The sequence below is a fragment of the Squalius cephalus genome, assembly GCF_949319135.1.
Source record: "Squalius cephalus genome assembly, chromosome: 21".
NCBI lineage: Eukaryota > Metazoa > Chordata > Actinopteri > Cypriniformes > Leuciscidae > Squalius > Squalius cephalus.
Genome location: NC_137142.1, coordinates 11,741,883 through 11,767,282, shown reverse-complemented (window position 1 = coordinate 11,767,282; position 25,400 = coordinate 11,741,883). Strand labels below are relative to the sequence as shown.

Genomic DNA, 25,400 nt, shown 5'->3' with positions numbered 1-25,400 from the left:
AAGTACATGTAACGTGTAACAAAGATACTTAAAATAAAGCGTTACCCTATATTACTTAGTATATTGTTCACTGATATTCTATTACTCTGGTAAAATTCATTGTTTCGACTGAACTCGAGACATTTCAGGGCAGCCAGGATATATACGATATATGCTCATCGTGTTTGCCAATGACAATCAAATACCGATTACAAGGTTTAGGACTGAACTGAAAATAAATAATGGTGTAAAATGTCATAAATAGGTGTAAATATTATAATAGCTGCTGTATATTTCAGTTATAATGGTGCTACTCTCCTGGTCTGATTCTATATGGCAACTAGTGGCTGTTTTATGATGGTTAATGGTTAGTGATAGTTAGTGTTTCTATGAAAGTATCACTTAAATTTTGCTCCGGCTCATGTATTTTTAGCTTAAATGTAAGGGCAATAATCTTATATAGTCATCTCAGTTGTATTAAATTGTTAAATTATTTTTAATAATAACATTTTATTTAAAGACATTTTTATCACGTAATTTAGAAATGTTAAGTTACCTGATAAAACATTTTACAATTTAGGCCTATGTGTGGGAGCATTTACATGTTACAAAATATCAGATTTACAAATACTGCCCCAGGCTCAACAGATTGAAAGATGCAAGTTGCCGGACCGTTTGGCATCAGATTATGTCTGCATTAATGATGGCTGCATGGCTCTTTTCAGCAGCAGAAATATTTATGACAGGCAGCCAACCTCTTTCATTCACCGTCTCTATGCAACCGGGGTTATCTGAGCATTTATCTGAGGCCTTGCTGCAGAAATTATGCAGGTGGCATCAGAGAAAGAGGAAAGTAATACACACACCTGCCGCCTGCACATGACACGAATGATGTGAAGAGAACGTTCAAGGGAAGATATGTGTGTTCTCATTTTGATGAGGGGTTTTATTTTGAACACTGAGGTTGTTTACCCAAGGCAATAAAATGTCGCACTATGTCACAATAATAAACTGGCGTCTAAAAAAGGAATTTTACAGGTATTTTTGGGATTAATCTGTTGAGATTAATCCCGAAAATGATGTTGAGAAGCCTATTACAGCATGTCTCGCATTCGGTGCCACTAGAACAGAACAGTTAAAGGGATAGTTCACCCAAAAATGACAATGTTGTCATCATTTACTCTCCCTCAAGTTGTTCCAGACAAAAAGAGTTTCTTTCTTCTGCTGAACACAAAAGAAGATATTTTGAAGAATGTAATCAAACAGTTGATGGTAGCCATTGAGTTCCATAGTCATTTTTTTTCCTATGGAAATCAATGGATATACCGTCAACTGTCTGGTTACCAACATTCTTCAAAATATCTTCTTTTGTGTTCAACAGCAGACAGAAACTCACACAGGTTTGTTCGGAACATGAGGGTGAGTAAATGGTGAAAGTTTTAATTTGTGGGTGAACTATCCCTTTAACAGTCATAACACTGAGATTTTTGGGATGTTTTTATGGTATAATGAAATCATTCATTGATTTAAAAAACTGACAGAACTTCTCATGTTTTTTTCTAGCCTCCCATACTGATCGCTATTGGAAAGCTAGAGCAGATTACCTCATCGGGTTAACAACAATTATGTTTTCTAGCATCTGTTTGAAGACAGGTGATACGCCCTCTGGTCAACCTGTAACCTAACTTTTGTAGCTACTGAAACGTTTACTACAAACACTAAAATGAGATACATACGTGTATGAAAAAGACAATATGAACTCTTAGGACTTCACCCTACGACATTTTACTTTTAACTGAAACCCCCCATCTTTTTAACCCCCAACTGTTGTCTGTGTTTTGGTACATGCAAGCAAGGTAGGTCAATGAAAATCATTTTGGACAATCCAACTACCAGTTTTTTACCTATTTGCTGGTTTTTAGAATATGGTGGCAGTTAATTACCAGGTTGGCCAATTCTTTAAACGTGTTCCAAATCACAGCGACCATTAGCCTAAATGGATTATAAGTCGCACCCTGAAAACAAAAAATCTACAAAAAAACAAAAAAACCATTACCCAGTCCTCGAAGTGTTTACTGCCGTTATGCAGCAATTCCTCGAACTGAATGGTGCAGTTTGCAACAAAGTCGTCGTAGCCAATCGGCGCGTCATGAAACACCGACAGCTCGATCTTCCGGCCGTCGTGCACCTCCGTTACAAACTCATCGTGCCAGACGGGACTGTTGGTCTTCTGCTTGGTCGAGGTCTGACCCACGCGAAAATCATCTACGTTTAGTGCGATGTACGTGTCCAGCAGGAAGGTTTGCGTCTTGGGGCCGACGGCGTGTCTCAGAGACCAGGCTGTGGGCTTCAGGTCCAAAGCCTCGCTGATCTTAATCTTCAGCAGACCGTTAAAGACCACCATGGCCACTTTCGAGAGCTTTAGTACGAATATTCCACTTCAGCGCCTGGTTAATTATTCAACCAGTGTATGTCACGGACCACGGTCCACCGGTTTGATTTCTGGATTGTTTCTCCTTTTGAAACAACGGTAAAATGCCCTTCGTCGTCCTCGTGGATCAGCATGCAAAGTGTAGAAGGTCCAGACAGAACGGGAATCTATTGCTATGACCTACGGATAACCTGCATGTGATCTTGAAGCTGTCCAAACACCGCTGTAGGCAGTCAATGCAAGTTGGAGCGAAAAAGGAGAGCTGTGTATCAGCACCGATACGACCAGCATTCCACACCTCAAAATATGCCAGAAATATATGCTGGATCTCCTCGGGGTGAGCCTGTTCCCTCGTCTGGCTGGAGCGCTGCTGGATGCGTCTCCTCCGCGCATTGGGAGGAAAGTTATCCCGGCAAAGCGTCGTTCGATTCCCCCCAGACTGGAGAACGTGGACGAGTGTTTTCAAGGGCTCCGTACTCGCTTGCTTCTCCCAGGATTCTTGTTTGACCGTCGGTACTCAGTTTCCTGCAGACCTGCCTCTTTTTCTCCTGACTGTGTGTGTCTGAAGGCTGGTCCAGGAAATGCGCAAAACACGTCAGTTAGTGCGCGGAGAGGGTTGAGTGTGTGCGGCACTGAAGCGGCCCTTATGGACCCGCTCTCTGGTCCAGCATCATCCACAGGGCTGTAAAGATGAAGTGTGTGTGTGAATGCCAAGTGTGAATAATGCACCCCGCTCAAGTCTGCAATGATCACCAATTTTATCATTAATGATTATTTGAACAGAATGGTCAGCCCCCATAGTGATAGCCATTTCTAGAATGATTCTTTATTGGTCTTTATGGGTGTTATCCTCATCTTGCAAAATGATTTTTAAAATGCATACTGTGACAATTCCAGTGCTGCACTGCACTGGTAATCAACCCGTTTTTTTCCCCCACCCCTTCCACCAATTTTACTGATGAACAACATCGAGTTGAACATCTAAAGTCGAGTAAAAATGACAGGAGATGTTGTAGCAACAATTGTTAAATGGATGCAAACAAACATGTTGTTATGACATACGAATAAAACATGTTTACAGTGTAATTGCAAGAGAAAAAACTTAAACTAGATGAAGACACGTTTTTGTATAATATGTATATAACATTAAAAATACTTGATCTGAAAACATACTTTTGACAACTGAGGACAACTTTGAAGTTGAAAATGTGATATTTTGAGGTCCAGTTTATCGTCATTAAGCAAAGCGCCATCTCGTGGGTGGAATTTCCATTACAGCAGCAGGCTTAGATGATGCTGTATGATCAAATATATGGGTAAAGTATTATGAAAGAATTATAAGTAATGTGTTCTGACCACCGTTGCATCGTTCATTTAAATGTCAGAGTTGTTATCAATGGCGCATATTAAAGCACATAATAGTCTATAATTTTCTTGTGTTTTACAAAAGCTGTCCTGTTTGTTCTTTCTGTTGTCTTGAGCTGCCCAATAGTGCAGAACATTTTATTTAGGAATCCGTGATCCTGATGATTGAAAAATTGAGGTGACTAACTTGGTGCTCTGTCTGTTTATCATTTAAACAACTTTTACTTTTATCATAACGTTTAAGATTAGTGGGATAGTTTGCCCAAAAATGAAAATTCTGTCATCATTCACTCACTCTCAGGTTGGTCCAAACCTGTATGAATTTCTTTTTTTCTTTTTTCTTTTTTTTGCTGCTGCTGCTGCTGAACACAAAAGAAGATATTTTGAAGAATATGGGTAACCAACCAGTTGATGGGCCACATTGGGGGAAAAAAAGTATGGAAAAAAATAGTATGGAAGTCAATGGGACCCATCAAATGTTTGGTTACCAACACTCTTCAAAATATCTTTCTTTTTGTGTTCAGCAGAAGAAAGAAACTCATACAGGTTTAGAACAACTTGAGGGTGTAAATGATTACAGAATTCTCATTTTTGGGTGAACTATCCATTTAAATCAGTCCAGTAGGTGGCAGTGTCCTTATACAAGACGTAAAGGTCTCTGCATCATATTGCTTTGCCTTTCAAACTGTAAGCATCTTTTGAGTAGATTGTTTGATTTGTTCGTTAATACAAGTGAACAGTATATGGGCATTTATACTTATCTCAATCTCAAATCTTCAAAATCATATACAGGCCTAATGTAAAAAGATAAAGAAAATATTATATCTTTAGGCTAGTGACAAGACAATTAGATCAAATCTATAAAATGACCACTTAAAAACTCCATTATTGCAGCATGCTTTATTACAAATACTTTTATTCATCAACTTTATCTAATAGCTTTGTGTTTGCATCCCTTTATTTTTGCTCATGATTGCACCACACTCGTGTATATTTGCTCAGTACACACACCATTATAGATTTACAGTGACCGAAAAGGCCACTGTCCTCAGTTTTTGCAGAAAAGCTGTCTCAAATATTATTTATTGATTTGAATATCACTTTATGAACAAAAGCACCTGAGGCATATCTTAACACTAATTGAACAAGAAATGTATCAATTTATTTCTATAAATTGTGGTTGAGAAGATTCCCCCCTTCCATTATGTAAAGCGTTTTGAATACCCAGAAAAGCGCTATATAAATGTAAGAATCAATTAAGAGCAAAATTCTGCTGGATAATACTATTAAGATAATAACATTACAACAAATTATCGCAAAGTCTTTTTTTTTTTTTTTTTTTTTTTTTTTTTAAATACTTAAATGGTAAAGAATGGTCTAAACTTTCGAAAACTCCATTTAATGCAATTCATTTGGAACTGTGTCCTTTTTGTCTCAGACACAAAAATTAGATGAGTGATGTCTGCTGGAGGATGAATGGTGATGTTGTTTGGACATCAGGACTTTTCCCTGAGGCTGATTCTCATCCTGCAGTGACATTAGTCAAAGATGTTCTAGCTCACACTGTATGGCCTCACACGAGTCTAGCATGTGGTGTGAGTCCAAATGATGACATCACCAGTAGGAAGAAAATGAATGCCCCTTTGAGACATTGATAGTGCAGGGTTTATGAGTGTGTATAGGCTCTGTGTTGCAAGAATAGAAGCGGCCATTTAGGGCTCTTTGAGGGTCTTAAAGCTTACTTCATTCCACCCCCGAAATGCCAGCGTCGATGTTCATATACTTAGTGCATCAGAAATCACTGTCGGCAACTGCCAGTAGACATCAGACCTCTGTGGACAATGCTTCTTTGTTTGGACATAAATAGACGCATGAGAGGCCGTTCTGAACAAACTTAAGCCCCATGACAAGAATCATATGTAACATGGCACATTCAATTTTGTGCATCAGTTTGGATTTGTATATGTAAAAAAAAAAAAAAAAAAAAAAAAAAAAAAAAACATACCATGCCCCATATGTGAATCAAAACACATGAATCTTGTCTAATAAAGCATATAGGCCTACATTTATGGCTGATCATTTTTCCTTAAAATGTCCCTTAAAATATGTTTTTGCAATCTGACTAGTAGTGAACAATGTCAAACAGTGGATATACATTTATCATTTTGACATTTCCCTAAAATATAATGTCCACCACACTTTCCTTTCCACCGTTTCTCAAATGAATTGTATCATTTTAAACAGCATGTGGTGTAAATTACATTTTAAATATTTTTGTAATAAAATAGCAATTATCGTTTTAACCTCATTATCGTGTTTATTTTATACACTTAGCATTTTATGTTTCCTAAATAACCAAAAGAAAATGATTTTTTTTCTTGCACTTTTTGACAAAATTAATTTCACAAAATTACAGCTTAATTGAAAATGATGCACAATAAAAAATATTCTGACTCTATTATAACATTATACAATATTCTAAACAGATAATCAAAAACACTCTTTTCTATATAGATAGATAGATAGATAATATTATATATATATTATATATATATATTATATTTATATAGCTAAACTATTTGTATATTTTATTATTATTATTATTAGCCTATTTAAATATGTATCTGTACATAGGCCTATATCACATTTATAATTCATTAGGCTACATTCATTATTTTTTGTGATATTGTCAACGTATCGTTTTAAGAATTAATGACGGCATGAATCACTCTCCTATTGATAAGCAATACACACACACACTGTGCGGTTAAAGGCAACAGATGGCTACTTTGTCTGATTGACTATAATCATTAATCATTCATCCCTTGGCACTCATGCATTATCTCGGGTCTCCACGTTTTCAGGGTGGCAACCGAGGCAACGCTCTCTCGAACTGCACTCTCATTGGTTGGCCCCCACGCTCGTCACTCCCCCATCCGTCGGAAGTGCGTTCTCGCCCTGCGTCTCACTACAGTCTCAGCTCGCCTGCAAGCTCGCGCTGTCGGCCTGTTCTTCACGCGTTTACTCGGCTTGTCAAGCCGAAGTATGGGCTCAGTGGATCGGAGATTGGCCTTGGACTATGCTGCCGTTCCAACCGACCAGAATGATGCGGGATTCGGTTGTTCTCCTGCTTTATAAAAGCAAACCTCGGGAATGAGCACTTCTGCTTCTTCGCTCGTGTTTTATTCGCCAGGGCTGAGCGTAGGCTATATGGGACAGTAGCGAGTCTAACAGCTTTAACAGCCTTCTTTTGTAGACAAAAGAAGGCTGCGAAGTAATATTCACAAATTAAAGAGGTAAGTACGCCAATTTGCGTTATGCATTCTCTGGATTGCAATGCTTTGCGCATTTTAACACGCTTTATTTTTATGCGCGATTTAATGTAACGGAACGCGTGTGACATCACCGCTGGTTTAGCATGTTTCCCCTCTACGAATGTTACAATGTAACATTCCAACATCCTCCCGTCTCTCTCTCTCTCTCTCTCTCTCTCTCTCTCTCTCTCTCTCTCTCTCTCTCTCTCTCTCTCTCTCTCTCTCTCTCTCTCTCTCTTCCGTGCGCTCCCTCTCCACGTTGCTCAGCTCATTCACTCCATACCTGGGCACCACTTAAAATACTCTAAAAGAGATTTAATTCACCAAAGTGATGCTCAGTGTTATAGATACTTATGCGTCGAATAAAGTGAGCAACGATATTTTGTTACCCACTGAGGGAAATCTATACTATACCTTTTACAACATTTGCAATTGTTCTCCACCATGACAATTTAAAGTGTTGGTTTACCCAAAAATTCTATCATAAACTACTCACCCTCATGTCGTTCCAAATCTTTTGTTCATCTTCGAAACACAAATGAATATCTTTTTGACGAAATCTGAGAGTTTTCTGTCCCTCCATAGACAGCTACGCAACTACCACTTTGTCGCTTCAAAAAGTTCATAAAGAAATTGTAAAACTAATCTATATGGATTGAGCGGTTTAGTCAACTTTCTGAAGATAATCAACTGCTTTTTATGATGAACGGATTGAATTTAGGCTTTTATTCACATATAAACATTGATCAGTGACCATAAACAGAAGCTCAACCGAATCTGCATGATGAGCGAGAACAAACCTCATTGGTTCTTCGGAAGCTCAAACTGCATAATGCATGAGAGTGAACCTCATTGGTTCTCACGTGTCAAGCGAACATGCTCAAGCTTCTGTTTACCACAACTGATGTGTGCGTTGATGAATGTTTATGTCAATAAAAGCCTAAATGAAATATGTTCATCATATAAAAGCAATCGTGTCTCTTCAAAAAAAAAATGTTTTACCAAACTGCTCTATTCATATGGATTAGTTTTACGATCTCTTTATGAACTTTCTGTTGCATTAAAGTGGTAGTTGCGTAGCTGTCTATGGAGGAACAGAAAGCTCACAGATTTCATCAAAAAGATCGTCATTTGTGTTCCGAAGATGAACGAAAGTCTTATGGGTTTGGAACGACATGAGTGCGAGTAATTAATGACAGAATTTTCGTTTCTGTGTGAACTATCCCTTTAAGAGCTAGTGACGGATCTACTTCAGAGCAGTCAGGTGGTTCAGTTTCTTATCATTCTCAGCAGCATCTAGTTTGTAGCTTACTGATATCACTTGAGTCCTAGTTATGGGTATTTATAACGTGTCCACCTTCAATATGTTAGGTGGAAATGTATAGGACTCTATAAGGAAAAGTATTTAATGGCTTGTGACTTTTCCCCACATTTATAATCATCTTTTTGCATTTGTTTTAGATGGACATTGTGGCAGATATTTTTTAATAAGAACAAATATTCCACGTACTTCCCCTTATATTTTAAGAAGAGTGGTTGATCTGTGTATTAATTTCTCTTTTGCTTTATTGTGTGGCACTCAGAATCAACTGTCATTTGTTAAATTATTTCATTTGTTAATAAGGCTAATCAGGGTTTTCTGTTGCAATAAACCAATCTGAGTTTTTGTCTCTGTACGTAATGGTCTGCAAATAACTATTCCTTTAAAAACAAATTCTCCTCTCAAAAGAAAACGCACTTCCGCCCTTTAATGTTGTCCAAAAGCCAGGCCACTCATCTGGACCCCATGAGAATAGGCGTGTCGAACTGAGAGAAAATTGCAGAGGATATTTTCTGGGTTTAATATGGGGCTCCTTAACAGTCGTAACGTTATTTGTCCAGTTTTTTCTCTTTAGAGTGAAACACACAGCTCAGCTATATCTTCAGGTCCTTATAGATTTCTGTTCTACATTTTCTCTGATTATAATGTTTCTTTGTGTGTTGTCATGTCTGTAGTTTAACACCCTTTTTCCTCCCTTTCTCAGTCTTGCTCGACACACTTCTTCACTCTTCCCACACATTGCAATACATTCAACCCATCCATGTATTAGGTTTTATTTTCGAAATAGCATTAGCATATATAATCAATAAACTTAATTTGGGTCACTTCTTTGTAATACTTTAGCATCTTCTTTGGCTATGTTCAGGATATCAGTCAAAATCCATTTTTTGTGCTTATCCGATTGAAATTCGATCATTGCCGTAGAAACTAATGCAGATATTGCGGAAAATGTAAGAGCGGCATGGACGCACAAATCAGATCTGAACAGTTGCTATACACGATGTGGACAGTCAATAATTTTAGATCAGATTCCAATCGGATGCACAAATAATCGGATTTTGACTGACAGTGTGAACGTAGCCTTTGATATCTGATCAGAGAAGAGCCCAGCTTATTAGGACACCGGGTAGGGATAGATGAGCTGCTGAGCTCATAACACTCATTCACACTGGCACTTCATCCATGCATTCATGACCCACACCAACAAATTGAAGTGCCTTTGAGCAGGAGAACTACACAAGAGGAGTTTCATGTCCTGAACTGCTGGTCTGATAATGGCATATTCTTGAGCTCTGGCCTTGTTAATTTTGGGGAATTCTCATGCTTTTCTGCGTCTTCTCATTCGAGAGAGAGTTAGATCAGAATAGTTTATGAGAGAAGACAGACTGTCTCTATTTGACTGTCTAATTAGGAGTCTGGAGAAGAGGCTTCTGAAGAGAACTTCAGAACGGCATGCACAGTCACAGAAGTGAGGGTTATCAAACTGTTCTGATTATGCATCATCTTTGCACTCATTTATTAGCAGAAAGAAGATCACAACAGTTGTGTGCCTGGTGTTTGTAAAGGGGTCATGAATTGAGAAATCAAATTTTCCTTGATCTTTTGACATATAAGAGGTCTACTGTAAAAAAAATATCCTGTAAGTTTCAAAATTCAAAACTTCCTTGTTTGTCCAAAAACAGTTTTTATTGAAACCAAGCTGTCCAAACGACTCGTTTTGGATTCTGTCACATTATGACACAATAGTGTGACGAAACACCTCCTCTGTAGAAGACAATTAACGCCTATTTCTACATCCTTGTCTCTTTAGCCCCGCCCACCGATTCACGCATGTCATGTAGTACACTACAATAAGTTGGCAAAACTCAAAATAATTAAGGCAGTCGGTTACCTCAATTTTTAAGTTAAGAAAGTCAAAGTGTAACTAAGCAGAACTGGCAGATTTTTATTTTGTGTTCATAAATTTTACTTGTTCTTATCTTGGAACATTTGAGTTTACTAATCGGTACGTTCAACTTAAAATTTTCATGTAACCTTAATGTGAATATTTTTATTTGTATATATATATAATTAGCAATATCAAGCTAGTTCAACAAATGCTAACTTGATAACATGTTAAGTCACATGGTAGAGCACTTGGTCAATGAGAGCCGTAATTTAAAGCTTTTAACATACTTGTTCTCAGACCAAGCCGCATGCACCACTTGTCACCAGGATGGTAACTCCTAACAGAAATTTGTCTAAATTATCATAACAAAATATTAATCACTACTAAATCTCCTAATTAACATTAATCTTGCACACACACACAAAAAAACATTATATTACACTTATTTTTAGCATTTACACTCTCCCTTTCGAGTGCCATGGGCAAAGCATGCTGGGAAATAGAAATCCCAGCCCAGTTTCAGTTAAACTTAAGTTCGTCTAAATCAGGTGTCTCCAACCCTGCTCCTGGAGGGCTACAGTCCTGCAGATTTCAGCTCCAACCCCAATCAAACACACCTGGACCAGCTAATCAAGCTGTTCAGGGTTGCTTGATAATTACAGGCAGGTGTGTTGGAACAGGGTTGGACCTAAAGTCTGCAGGACAGTAGCCCTCCAGGAGCAGGGTTGGAGACCCCTGGTCTAAATTAAAAGAAATAATTTTATAAAACTCAAAACAATGAAATAGTTGTTTACTTAAAATAATATATCAGTTCTGTGAACTTGAAAGAAAAAGAAAGTGCTAAATACTCATAAAAGTTCATTTGACAACAAATTAGTTTAATTTAAGTTTGTTCTACTCAGACCAATTAATTAATTTGAGCTTTAGGGTTTACAATGTAGTAGATATGAGACAGGCACAAACACAGGATTACTCCAGCAACAAAACGATAGAGATGCCTCTGAGGATTACAAGTTTTCCAGTGCCAAGTTGTGGGAAAACGCTGTATTTGCATTGCCATTCTTGTGATCCTAACATTAAGAAAAAGTGTGGATGAACTTTATTTTAACAAAGTTCCAGATCTGGGAACAAGAATAAACAAGAAAAAAATTATGCAGTGATGACTACATTAGATCCGACAGCAATGTTGCAACACACGAGTGTGAGTAACAGTATTTTTACCATGTGTCACTATTGCTTTGTCCGATACAGATTATTTGATAGGCCTATGTACTGAGTATTTATACTGTAGCACTGCAGTCAAACTGTGAATAGTTCTGATGATAGTTGTGATTTGCTGTTCTTTCCTTTGCTTCTGCGTTTAATGGGTTAATGCGGCGGATTCCCAGATATGGAAGAACACATGGGTTTGCTGCTTTTGTTGTTGTTTTGATCTCGCTGTAATCCTGAATAAAAGCTTCAGTGAGCGACATTTTCTGTTTTGTCATCAGTAAGACATTACAACACACTTCATTTTATTTAAAACATGACACTGTAAATGACAGTGTACATCTTTTTCACTTTATGGAAAAGGATGAATGATGAATTGTCAAGTCACCTTCATTTATATAGGTATAACCTATAAGTGCGACAAACAATGGTACATATTCATTCATGATTCCGTTTACACGAAACGTTAAAATTTATCCTGTCAACTATGATTGTGGATAAAGCATATGTAAACCACAAAAATGTTTCACATTGTTGGCAAATGTTTTCAACTATGTAATGAGATATTTTTCAACATCAGAAGTTTTCAAATCAATTCCACACGTGTAATGGTGGGGACGTTGAAATAATTTTAATATACAAAACTATTACACAATCATAGCAGTGGGCATTTACTTCCAAGTCTTGAATGTCGCTCAATCAAAACTGAGTGTTCGAAAGATTGGGTCAAAAACAGGATAGAATAGCTTATTACTTATAAATTAGGATGTTTATTTTATGTCAAAATCTTAATAACCTCTGAGAACATCATAAATGCAGTTCATGACCCCTTTAAAGCAGTAGAATAAAATGTCATTTTATCTCAATAGTTCACATAAAAATTATACCATTTCTTCATCATCATCATTTGTCATTCCAACCTTTTTATTATCTAAATTTTTCTTCTGTGAAACACAAGACCTTAGGCAGAATGCTTGAACTTTTGTCAGTACAATGAAAGTGAATGGCAGTTTATATCTCCAATTTATTTTTATTTTTTTACTGAAACTGAAATATAATTGGTAATTGAACATGGTATGCTGTCCAGGATGGTGTGTTCTCAGATGAAAAATTAAAACTCAGTAAAGTTCTTTGGCAACGAGCCGCCTCCTGAACAAATGTTACATATTGCTACTTTAGCTTTGACATTGTGTCCACACTGCTGATATTTTTGGTTCATCTGGTTTAATCTGGTTCACATTTTGTGCATGAAATAGATGCAGTCAAAAATGTATCATTGAAAATTGCTCATTAAACATTAGTGTTTTGATCAATGGTTTTGGCCCTCCAAGACTATTTTGGCTGAAACCCCCCCCCCCCCCCCCCCCCCATTGTATGGAAACCATAAGCTTGGACATTCTGACGTATATCACCTTTGTTTCATAGGAAAAAAAAAATAATTATACAGTTTAGTCATAATGACATGAGGTTGGGTAAATTGTCAAATGTTTCTTTTTTCAAACTATCCCTCTTCACGTTTTCAGGTAGTGTCTGTAAATAAAGACATGCTCTGAAATGTACTTCAACCTTTTTTTCAGCCCTGAAACAATGTTTGGAGAGAATATCCTCTCTGTGCATTCGTTCTTGGAAGCCAGAGCTGTTTGTTTTTGTAAAAGTGATTTGCATAGTCAAGGAAAAAATTATGCCAACTCGTGTGGAAAAAGACAAAGCCGATGCGTCTGATATTGCAGTTCATTAGAGATGTACCTGGAGGCTGAAAGGGCAGAGCGTGTGAAATAAAAGAGCCCATGTCTCATCACATCGTATTTGGAGTGTTATGTGAACATTACTCTGCGGGTGCAATGTTATTTTTTGGCTAGCGATCAGGAACAGTAAATGTGAAATTGTTGATTTAATGTGTGTTTGCCAAAGATCAACTTCTCAGCACATGCACACTTAATAAAACGTTTATAATTGTTGCTGCAGTGAAGCTGGATAGTTGGAATTGCTTAGAACATCATTGATGTTTGTAGCGCTGGATCATTAGATGGCCCTATCTCAGTGTGTAAGTGTTTCTTCACTTTTATATAACTCTCTCCGCAACATCCTACTGCTCTTCACTGGCATATTTTTCATGTTTTACATAGTAACATGTACCAAACAGTTTAGATACATTAGTAATTTGCCCATAATATGATTTCATTTTGAATGTTGACAGATAATGTAAGAGATTTGGTGTCTTTATTAAATTATTATGTGAAGAATAAAATATGTTTGAAGATGATGCATTTGAAAAACTATTTTGTAGGCTGTGTGGTTGCTTGTGCATTGGTCCCTAGTAGTTTGGTCATTCTTAATTCTGGGTAGGGTGGTATTGTTTGAAGTTACGTCCTGTAGTAAAAGGAAGCAGCACCACCTCTTAAATATGAAAACAACACCTGGTGCCAAACTGGACTCTGGTAATGCCCTTTAAACTAAGAACTTTTGCAGTTGTACAGTGCACAGTGAGAGTGCTATTTAGACTTTCAGGATCTGCTTGGTGGGCGTTTTAAATAATGAAATCAATATATGGTTTATTTAACATAAAGCAATTCAGCTTATGTAATGCAGTTAAGTTAGTAAGTTGTAATGCATTAGTTAAGAATGCAATGTCATAAATGCTGTACATAAAATAAATAACATGGATATTTTTGCATACTCCAACCAATTTTTAGTTGTGTGTTGCAAATGTGATTGAACAGAATGTTTACACCATGTTAAATTCGGTTTGATACTTCTACTGACTTCTGTCCCAGAACCTAATAAGGAATATTAAGTTCAGCTAGTTAACTGACATAGGCCTTGTCCCAAATTTGAGATTCCTATGAGATCATTGAGTGTTGTTTCTTGTAATACTCCAATGGCTTTGGTTATGGGTTGTACATTTTTCTGTCTTCAGTTTTTTTGGTGAATACTGAGTAAATATTGTCTATAATATTTATTAATTAAAATGTTTCTCTTATCTGTCGACCGCAGTTTGCGAGCACCCTTCTTCTGAATCAGTAGATGACAAACGGGACACCATGCAGTCCCTTGGACTTCACGTGTGCATGAGAGAATGAAGGCCACGAGACTGCAAGTCCACATCAAGTGCGCCATTTAAGATGGAGCTGTACTGTCATGACTAATGATGCTCTGAGAGCAAAATGATAGGAGTATATTTTCACTGCTCATCTTTGTGGTTTTATTTGTGCGCCGTAGTAAAGAAATGCACAGTATATACTAGTGGTCAATCAATATATCACCAAGGCCGATATTTGGCCGTTTTTAAATATCGGCATTAGCCGACAAGTTTTTCCATTTGGCTGATTTGTTGAAGCGGGACTTTTATCTTGACAGCGCTGAGAACACCCTCATCTTCTATCTAACGTGTTATAGAACTGTAACACAAAGTAGGCGGTATACAAATTTATTTTTTATAGCGTTTGTTTTTATATTATTAGTAATAGAAAGACAAACACTACAATACTTTCTCATTTATCGTTGACATTTAGCAAATACACATTTATACAATTTAAACAAATCTTTGAATGTAATTATAAACCTTTAATTTTACAAACCTTGCAGATTCCAGCCGTGAAATCTTCTGAACTGTGCATTTATAGTCTGCATAAAAATGTGTGTGCTGTGCATAACGGTCCGTGCGATTTTAATGCGGACAGGAGAGCTCAGCTGTTACTGGACACGCACCATAGACAAACATTAAACCTTGATTTCAAACTATGCTGCACTATGTCCAGTTTCCTACTATGTCATATTCCTGTCGTTTTCACTGTGTGCTGTATGTAAAATTAGTGTCTTTATTTAAAGAAATATGATACCCAGTGCGCACAAACCTACTTACGTTTACTTCCTTTTTATTAATATTTTTTGCGATGTCTTTATTTGTCAAAAATACTGTACTATTACAAAATCAAGACGTTGACACCCGAAGAATAAATCTGTTTTTTACAGATTTTTAAAATTATTTTTAAAATAATTTTATAAATAAGTAAAATAAGTATAAATTATATATATATATATATTGGCCATTGGACACCCTACTCTCTTAAGATATCTGCATTGGCATTCAAAAAATCCAGTATCAGCTGACTACTAGTATATACACGGAGATAAATGTAGCTTCTAGTGTTGGTATGATTTGGATATGAGAATTATGAAATCCCATAGTATTCAGTCTTTTCAGATTATTTTGGAGTTTCTCTGAGGTTTATTGCAAGGTCTGTTCAAATATTAAGTTTTCATTTTAATTTCATATGTATTATCTTGGCATTAGACTAGTCAACCATATATTTTCCTCTGTGAAGATGATACGTTTGGTCTCCTCTTATAATGTGGAGATCTGAGCATGGTCTGCCGGTGGCCTCAATTTAGCATAATTTGTGCAGTACAACCACAGTGTTTTAAGCAAGGTCAGCACTTTTTCTTTATGACAAAAAGGGAACAGTAACCGCCTCTCAGACAGGCCGTTTTTGTGTCTGCCTATACATGTTCTCTGTCAGTGTTCCCCCTATCTATACTTCTGTCTTGTCTTTACCTCTCTCTAGTCGGTCTGTGTGTGTCTGTCTGTCTGTGTGTTTCTGTCTGTCTGTCTGTCTGTCTGTCTGTCTGCTACCATGACAGTGAAAGTTCTTGGTCAGGTCCAGACTGGCTCAGTAATACAGTACATACCAGCAGATCAGCTGTGAGCAGATCCCTCAGTTCATTTATAGCCATGGCCTTGTGTCAATGCATGTCTGCCTGGCAACTCTGTGCTAACTGTACCACTCTAGCACCCAGCCACTATACACATGCTCTTTGTGTATAACATTATGCACACATTATTTGTGCTCACACACTTAACACGTTTTAGTGCTGTTTTATCTATGTCTAATATGTATCATACACCATTTTTTTAAAACTACAATCTTATCAGATAACCTCAGCTTACAATTTATATACTATTCTAATGTATCATGCTTTCATTTCAGTGCCCTAGGAATGTACCTTTATAGACCATCTCCCATCCAGTGCGCACAAAAAATTTTATTTTTATTTTTTTTTGTCTGTAGTTTACACACTGTCGCTGCTCTTATGTATGAACAGCGAAAAGATTTTCATTGTTATTTTTTTGTTTCCCTGATAGGTTGTCTCCAATCTATGGAGAAAGTGGGCAAGATGTGGGGTAACCTCAGGAGTAGATGCCAAGCCCTCTTCCACAAGGATGGCACAGAGTCCAATCTGTGTAGCCAGGACTTAGATTGTGTTCACTGTGTGGTGGACTTGGGCAGGGGAGCACATGCAGAACCCTATGAAACTAGGTCTTCCACACCCTCACGGACTTTGTCACCACTCCCACTGGTTACTGGAAGACGTAGAGGCCATAACTGTGTGGCAGATATTCCCCAGATAGTAGAAATCTCCATTGACAAAGAGAGCGATGATGCAAGGAGGGGCCCCCTTGTGCGTAGGGACTCCTACTCACGTCATGCTCCCTGGGGAGGTAAAAAGAAACATTCTTGCTCAACTAAAACGCAAAGTTCACTTGAGGCTGACAGGCGAATGGGACGCTCAAGAGGAAGTACAGCCAGGAGGGAGCGCCGTTATGGAGTTAGCTCCATCCAAGAGATTAATGATTCTGTAGGAGCTGGCAGCAATGGGCGCAGCCTTAGCACCCGTTCTCTGCGGCAGCGACTTCGAGACACCGTAGGCTTGTGCCTTCCTCTCACCACGCACCGCCGCTCTCAGTCAGCCAAAGGTCAGGTGTCCTCCAAACGTAAGATCCACCTGACGGAACTGATGCTTGAAACATGCCCTTTCCCACCGGGTTCGGATCTGGCCAACAAGTGGCACTTAATTAAGCAACATACAGCACCAGTCAGCCCTCATTCCTCAACTGCTCTTTTGGATGCATTTGATTCAGCACATTCTTCCCCTGAGGACGAGGAGGAGAGACTGCGTGAACGACGTAGACTTAGCATAGAGGAAGGAGTGGATCCCCCTCCAAATGCACAGATCCATACACTGGAGGCAACTTCACAGACCTCTTCCCTCTATAAACTGGGACCAAAGATGGCTCCTGTTGTTGGGGAAGGACTTGTGGAGGGCAGGAGCCTGGGAACAGTCTCCTCCATTTCTGGGGGGTTATCGGGAATTGCAGCACAAGTTGCAGCGAGTTTGGCAGTGCCATCTCACACTGTTGACTGTGACTCTGAGGAGGACTCAACTACCCTTTGCTTACAGACACGAAGGCCCAAGCAGAGGCATGCCTCTGGAGACACTCACTCCTCCAGACAGCCAGGGCCTTGGAAGGTCCACACACAGATTGACTATATCCATTGTTTGGTTCCTGACCTACAGGCCATTACTGCACTTCCTTGCTATTGGGGGGTGATGGACCGGTACCAAGCAGAGGCACTGCTGGACGGACGACCAGAAGGTACCTTCCTGCTACGTGACTCTGCACAGGAGGACTACTTGTTCTCCGTTAGTTTTCGACGCTACAATCGGTCGCTGCATGCACGCATTGAACAATGGAATCACAACTTTAGTTTTGATGCGCATGACCCCTGTGTCTTCCACTCCTCCACGGTAACAGGCCTGCTTGAGCACTATAAAGACCCCAGTGCCTGTATGTTCTTTGAGCCCCTGCTCACTGCTCCCTTACACCGGACTTTCCCTTTCAGCCTTCAGCACCTGGCACGAGCCGCCATCTGCAGACGCACCACCTACGATGGCATTGGTGCCTTGCCACTGCCTCCAACCATGCAGGACTTCCTCAAGGAGTATCACTACAAACAGAAAGTCCGTGTGCGCTGGCTAGAGAGAGAGCCGCCATTCAAGGTCAAATGAGGTCTGGTTCCGTGCCGAGAGAGGCAGAAGTGTGGGCAAGAGCTTTACCGCCAGAGGAGTCTGTGTCTCATATTATCAATCATACTGCTGGCTTTAGACACAAGGCAAAAGGGGATGTTATGAACTTCCGGCAGTTTTTTCCTGCTAATACTACACGTGGAATCCATACATATGTTTCAATGCAGTACATTCTGTCAAGCTAGCTTATGTGCTGAAGTGTTGAGCATGCTGGGAATGAGATGGTCTTATTCTCTCTGCTCTTTTTCAAATTACCTTATATCCAGTAGATCTTCACTAGCATGCCTCCTGCATTCTATCTTCTAGTGTTTTACACTATTTTGAGCAGTAAACTGAGTGTTGTTACATTAATTAGCCTCATTTGTGAGGCAAATTGATGAAATCTATATTAGCTTAGTCCGGTGATTAAAATATATTCATCAAATAATCTTGGAACTCTTGATACCTGAATATCTGCTACTCTCTAAAACTTAATGTTAAACATCTAGACACGTTAACTATATGACTATTTGCTAAATAATGGCTAATTTATCAGCAATACCTTCAAGATATTTTACAGCACCCTCCAACAAGTGTCAAGTTCCCTGAGACAGCATTTGTTAAGCCTTGTGTACATGGACTGAATCACAGTTATACATGCACTTCTCAGAACTAAGCATGTTTTATTTTTAAAATCAAGGCAGACAGAAGTGAAAGGCATGAATTAATTGCGTGAGGAGGAAGGAGCTACTATATGCAAAAAGCTACTTTTTCCTTTTACCCAGTGGCCCTAGAGTGGGAACACAGGCACAGTGCACCATGTGCCATATGATAGAAAGGACAGATTATTTAAAACTGGGCCCTCCTGTAGTGTCATATCCCAAACATAATTCTTGTTTTAAACAATCTATTTGACTATTTTCCATTTTTATCATTGACAGTCTAAATTGACATAGGGCACTTTAATTGTTGTTTGCGTACCACACAATGACTTAAAGACTCAAGTACATGCATATAAACAGATTGGTTGTCTGTATGTTTTTTTTTTTTTTTCTTTGGACCTTATTCATAGGATGTCAGTTTATCCCCCATTTTCCCAGCACGAGTCACCCGAAGTTTATGTTAGTGTCAAGTATCTCTTACCTTGCCTGTGCATATGGTATTTGCTCAAAGCTATATTTTAGCTAACATGGTTCTATATGCAACAACCGGAAATGGACCAAGAAAGTCCTCTGTAAAACTTGTGTAGATACCTCTAAGATTATTTTCCCTTTAGATATTGTTGGAACACAAATGCCATCACTGCGTATATATTTTGTTTGTAGGATTGATGTCCAGTTATGTTATAAAGTGTGGTTGGTTTTACTTGATAATGTTGTGCTTTTATTCATTATGAAGCATGCAGCTATGCTTCCCTTGTCATAATTGTGTGCACTAGTGATTGAGATTCCCTGAACACTGTAAACAACATAGTTATAAAACTCTATACTTTTGATGTTCTTGGCTTTACACAAAAATTTGAACTAAGGCCAACAAAATCATGCTCATGTTTAATATCAGATGTTCAGCATTGCAATGGTAGATTTTTAAGTTCCAGGCAGATGTCAGGCCATGCATAATTATGTAAAACTGATACATTTTGCAGAATTTTGGTGTTTGATGATCAGTGACCAAAGGTGTGTATCTCTAGGTTGTTATTGTGAATGAGAAATCTTCCACCATGCCTCTTGATTATTTATATTGAGCGCAATAGCTTAATTATAGTGTCCAGTTTTCTGGCAGAATAGCACCCATTTTGAAGCCATTTATTTGAACTGCAATTAAATTCTTTCAGAACACACCTCGGTTGTCGCTGAAAGGAAGTCATTTTGTTAATTTTAACATTTCTTTCACTCTATTTTTCCACTTGAATGACCTGAATGAATACTCAAAACAACCATCTTAAAATGTCTTCCACCCTGCACACTGTATGCTCTGTATACAGGCTCATATTATGTCAACTGTGTAGCGGTATATGTCAGATGATGTCATCTGCTTTTAAGACTTTAGCTTTGAGAATAATATACCTTTCATTGAATCTACAGACAGAATATGAGCACTTAGCCACAGCTAGCAGTTTCACAGCTGCTCCCGAGCCTGCCCTACTGAAGAAAAGCCATCTGAAACCAGCCTAAGCCGGTTTGCTGGTTTTAGTTGGTCTCCCAGGTTTTAGACACTTTTCTGCTGGTCAGACTGGGAGACCAAATTGACCAATTCAAGACCAGCTTTGCCAGGCTGACACACCAGCCTAAACCAGCTAAAACCAGCTTAGGCTGGTTAAAGCAGGTTTTTATTTTAAAAAAAAAAAAGAAAAAAAGAAAGAAAAAGAAAACATTTATAGATTATATTTGACAACTATTATGTGTAATCCAGTTTTTCATGTTTGTTAGGATATGGTAACATGGTAATGCCATGGCATTTGGACATGTACCATCGTAGTGCTATGTTTTTTAGGACATGTACCATGGTAATTCTGGGGTATTTTTTGAAGTACTGTGGAGTAATTTGGTATATGAAAAAGTACCATGGTGTTATCTTCTGATGACAACACTGTAACCTACGACGAAAACAAACAAATGAAAATTTTCAAACATGAAGGTTCAACGATGCTGAAGGTGTTCAGCAGACATTCATGATGCTCTTTTCCCATTTCAGGAATGAGCTCAGATTATGTAAACAGCTGCATTTATGGCAGAAAGCATAATTTTCAAGGGTGTTGGTTTGAGGGCTGTTAAATGCTTAGTGACAGCCTGTTCCTCACCAAATCCTTTGGATTTTTTTAAAACTCTGGCAAACTCATGTAGTCATTTGGGACTTTCTATGCCACTGCAAAGTGAGCGAGTCTCTCCTGGCAGAGTTACACCCTGCCCTGCCTTACAGGCACTAATCACAGGCTAAATTTAATATGCTAGCCTCTAAATTTACCACCTGCAAAAAGGACCACTCTGTGTTTCTTGATGGGTGCTGTGAAAATAGAGAAGAGAGGGACTTTTTGCTCTAATTTTTCCTCTTCCTTCCCAGTCTGACCACATCCTCAGCATCACCCTCTTTCTTGGATATGTAGCGCTGAAAGCAGAGAGCACATTGTTTGTCTAGTCTGGATGCTATGCTAAAGTTAGCATTAGCAAGTGGCTAACACACACAGTGCTCCATTGAGGAACATTGAGTGCTGCGAGGAATGGGGCTGTGTTTGAAACCGCAGTCGTTATTTAGTTAATAGTTTAGAGAAAGTATTATGAGGGAAGTATAACACACCAAACTAATCCAACACAGTGTTCTCAGCAACTCAGGCCTGGTTTATTGCCTTTAAAATAGGGACTGCATAAGTCAACAAAGATTACAGTGAGGAGTCTTGTTTTGAGACTTCTGTGAGCTGTGTCTTGTGCTTATGGCCTGGGGATGCTTTGTCTTTGTTTTCATGGTTAACAACTAGATAATTCTGAAACCGCTTCTCTATACTGAGGAGTCTGATGTTCTTTCTGCCCTTTTTCCCCATGGGAATTTGTCAGCCACTGTAGCAAATACTGACCATATGACCATGTCAAGTATAGAACCTGCTTGCAAACTAGCCAGTGAAAAAAAAAGAAAAAGAATTTCACACATACTCAAATGTGTACCCATAATTGTTTGATGTTGAGGTGTACAAATAAATTATAGAGTAAACTTTATTCTACAGAGTGTGGCAGGGCAGCCATTGATCTTGAACTTACTAATCCTTTTGTTTAGATCATAATTCTTTCAGCTCTCCTTTAGTGCCAACGTGTAAAGCTCTGGGGCCTCATTTATGAAACATACGTATGGTCATCCTAAATGTGAAAGCATGATCATTACCGATGATTAAAAAACTGAAAATGAGATGATAAAGTGATAAACTGGTATCTGCCGTCATTCAATGCAACAAAATTTGGACAGTGCTATTTTGTGTGTGTGTAAACATGACAATGTATTTATTCATTTAGTCTATTGTTCACTTTGCAATTGTATCATTAAAAGTCTTCAGAAAAGTAAGTCAGCAAAAAGGTCATTATGCATGCTTTACACTTGTACATACAAGAATATTGCCATGACAGTTTCAGCCTTCCTTGATCCCAATTTGTTCCTATGCAGGATCAAATCCATGGACTTTTGGATTAAATCTGAATTTAGGATTAAATCTGGTTTTATAAATGAGCCCTCTGATCTTTGCAACTTTGGTGCCAAAATTTGTTGCAAAAGGAGTTAGTTTTATGCAAGCAGAGTAGCACTTAATGAATTGTTATTTTTACATAAATTGTATCTCTAACACACAATGAGTGTGATGTAACCATGGTTGCAATCTAATGTCACTTTAATGCTATACGTGCACGCTTGTAGCAGTATATGTGTGGGTGCTGTGGTGACAGGGCTTGATGATGATGGGGGCTAATGGTTGTCATTCTGCCTCCTCCACCGCCTTATACATTCTGACCAATCACAACAGCCTTCTCAGCTGCCACAGATTAACCAATCTCTAATCATAAAGTATCACCAAATATTGTTCTCTGTTCCCTTCAATCTTCTTTTCTCATTTTGTTATACCTAATATCTCGATGGAAGTTCACATTATAGTTTTTTTTTTTTTTTTGTCCTCTCCACCTCTGAATATTTTCTTGAACTCTATTGTTTTATTATTTGCATAACCTGTTCATTGTTACAGCCAATGCCCTTGTAGATGTCACTCTTGGTGCTTTGTGAATGCTTCATTGTCTTAATAATATTAATAAAATATTGAGTGTATTCCATGCAGTAAATAGATATGATCACAAATTGGTTTCTTTCATTTGGTCATTATTTGTATTATAAGTATGGACTTAATATGCACGCATCTTTTATAAGCTGTATTTGTGACGATATGTCCCTGGTATACTTTAAAGTCTAACGTGAAATCAAAACAGTTGTGGGGCACCATTGACTTCCATAGTGTGGGAGAAAACATACTGTAGACGTCAGTGCTGCCCCACAACTGTTTAGTATGGGAGCTTGTTTCTGCCACAGAACAAAAAATAAAAAAGGTGATTGTGACTAATTATCTCACAATTGTGAGTTTGCATTCAGAATTGTGTGATATAAAGTCGCATTTGCGAGATATAAAGTCAGAATTACGTGATATAAAATCGCAATTGCGTGTTTTAAAGTCACAATTGTGTGACAAACTCGCAATTCTGAGGAAAAAAGTATTTTTATATCTTTATTATCTTTACTAATTTATACTGTATCTCTCAATTCTGACTTTTTATCTCAGAATTATGAGAAAGTCAGAATTGCATTTTACATCATGCAATTCTGACTTTATTACACAATTGCGAGTTTATATCATAGTTCTGAGATGATAAAGTAAGAATTGCAAGATGTAAACTCGCAATTGTGAGAAAAAAAAGTCAGAGTTGTGAGATTAAAAAGTCACAATAACCTTTTTTATTTTTTATTCTGTGGCGGGTGAGTAATGGGTGAGTAAATGACAGAAATTTCATTTTTGGATGAACTATCCCTTCAACTTAATGTACATTACTGACCCTTTTGCGCACAGTTCATCAATGCATGTCATTGCAATGAAAAAAAATATTTTTATGTAGTATATTTTATATATTTGAAATACTTTTTTTATCAGCCTCCACCTCTAAAACGACACTTAAAGTTGGTTGACCTCCAACCAACATTTTACTATCCAATCCCGTTGGATAAAATCCCACCTGACTTTTTTTAATAATAAATTGTTGGAAGTAAAACATTACGCAATTGTGTATTCATGTTGACTTCACTTACAAAAAGCATCTAATCTTGTTCCATAATATTCCATCATAGAAATTCACATGAGCTGGAGGCCTGGAGGTCAGCGGTATTATTTGTCCTTTTGAAATGAAATATAAATAGCATGCAGGTTATCAATTACACATTACCCACCCAAAGCTTGTGAATAATTGAACGTATCCTTTGGACAAGAGGGCTGAGCAGAAGAAAAGAGGCCATTTATGTTTACTTTATTGAAAATTGCATTATTCAAATCGCAAACACAGCTGGACCATCAATGAAAGCTGATCTCTGAAAACAACACTCTCATTTCTGCTCTTTATAGCACGCTGCGCGTACAGATCGAGTTCTGTCCGGTGGATTCGGTTTATTCATATTTGTTTTCCTCTTTGATGACCATGATCTGGTCAATGGGGTGAATAAAAAACTGTCCTAGTTACGAGTCTCTCATTTAGATCACAGAGACATTCCCATCTCTGCTCATGCTTTCCATAGCCAGCATACCTCCTGAGCTCTCGCTCAAAACACGTGTGTGTGCTTTTCTCATGCCTCTTATCTCCACACATCATCCCTAAGCAGAGCAGAATGAGAGGGGGAGAAAAAGCCGCTGTCTCTTTTGCGCTGGATGGCCTCCAAGTCTGTGGCGGCAAAGTGAGCAGTGACCTCTCTCTCACCTCTCCCTGCCTAAATGCACATGCACAGGCTCCCATCCATCTTTCATACCAGAAATACATCCCCAGACAGTATTTTACACCCAGTGTTAAAGGCAGCCGTCAAGTCCGGGAGGAGAGGGCAGGGCCTAAATCAGCTTCGTGCACGCCAGCCTGGCCACTAGAGCCAAGAAAAACAGCCATCACTATCATCCTGTCATCTGGAGGAGCAAGCCTCACTGTTCTGTTCGCCTACAGCGGATTAACCACAAGCTTGTGAAAATATGACGACTCTGCCATGTACCAGTGAGATTAAACTGCTTGAAATGGGAGGTGTTCTTAAGTCCTTTTGGCACGGTTTTAGTCCTCACTAAACATGTCATATGCACGACTGGAGCAGTGCCTGTGTCAACTCAATGTGGAAAAACATGACAGAGAACCACATATATGGAGTATACAGGGTACAATTATTCATTAACATGCTCTCGTCATGCATAATAGGGAAAGCGGTCACACCAGCTGCAACATTTCTCAACAGCATAGCCAGGGTATGAATAATATGGTTCCGTCCAACCTAATTAAGGAACCTCCC

The 25,400-nt window shown here is 38.4% G+C and overlaps 2 protein-coding genes across 4 annotated transcripts in view; one reads left to right on the top strand and one right to left on the bottom strand.

Moving 5' to 3' along the window:
* prkceb (protein kinase C, epsilon b) overlaps positions 1 to 3,826 on the bottom strand; it is a 100,988-nt gene extending 97,162 nt beyond the window's left edge. For all 3 annotated transcript variants that reach the window (XM_079855037.1, XM_079855038.1, XM_079855039.1), the window contains exon 1: positions 2,036 to 3,826. In XM_079855037.1, the coding sequence (XP_079711163.1) occupies positions 2,036 to 2,383 (348 nt within the window). In that variant the 5' untranslated portion in view covers positions 2,384 to 3,826. The remainder of the gene's footprint in view (positions 1 to 2,035) is intronic.
* Positions 3,827 to 6,709: 2,883 nt separating this feature from the next.
* Positions 6,710 to 19,982, top strand: socs5b (suppressor of cytokine signaling 5b). The gene is made up of 2 exons (XM_079854632.1): positions 6,710 to 7,071; positions 16,651 to 19,982. The coding sequence occupies exon 2, from the start codon at positions 16,665 to 16,667 to the stop codon at positions 18,354 to 18,356; it is 1,692 nt and encodes a 563-aa protein (XP_079710758.1). The 5' UTR covers positions 6,710 to 7,071; positions 16,651 to 16,664; the 3' UTR covers positions 18,357 to 19,982.
* Positions 19,983 to 25,400: the final 5,418 nt, after the last annotated feature.

Bases quoted from the DNA above. Each gene is read 5' to 3' on its own strand.
- socs5b (XM_079854632.1), top strand. From the start codon at position 16,665: ATGGAGAAAGTGGGCAAGATGTGGGGTAACCTCAGGAGTAGATGCCAA.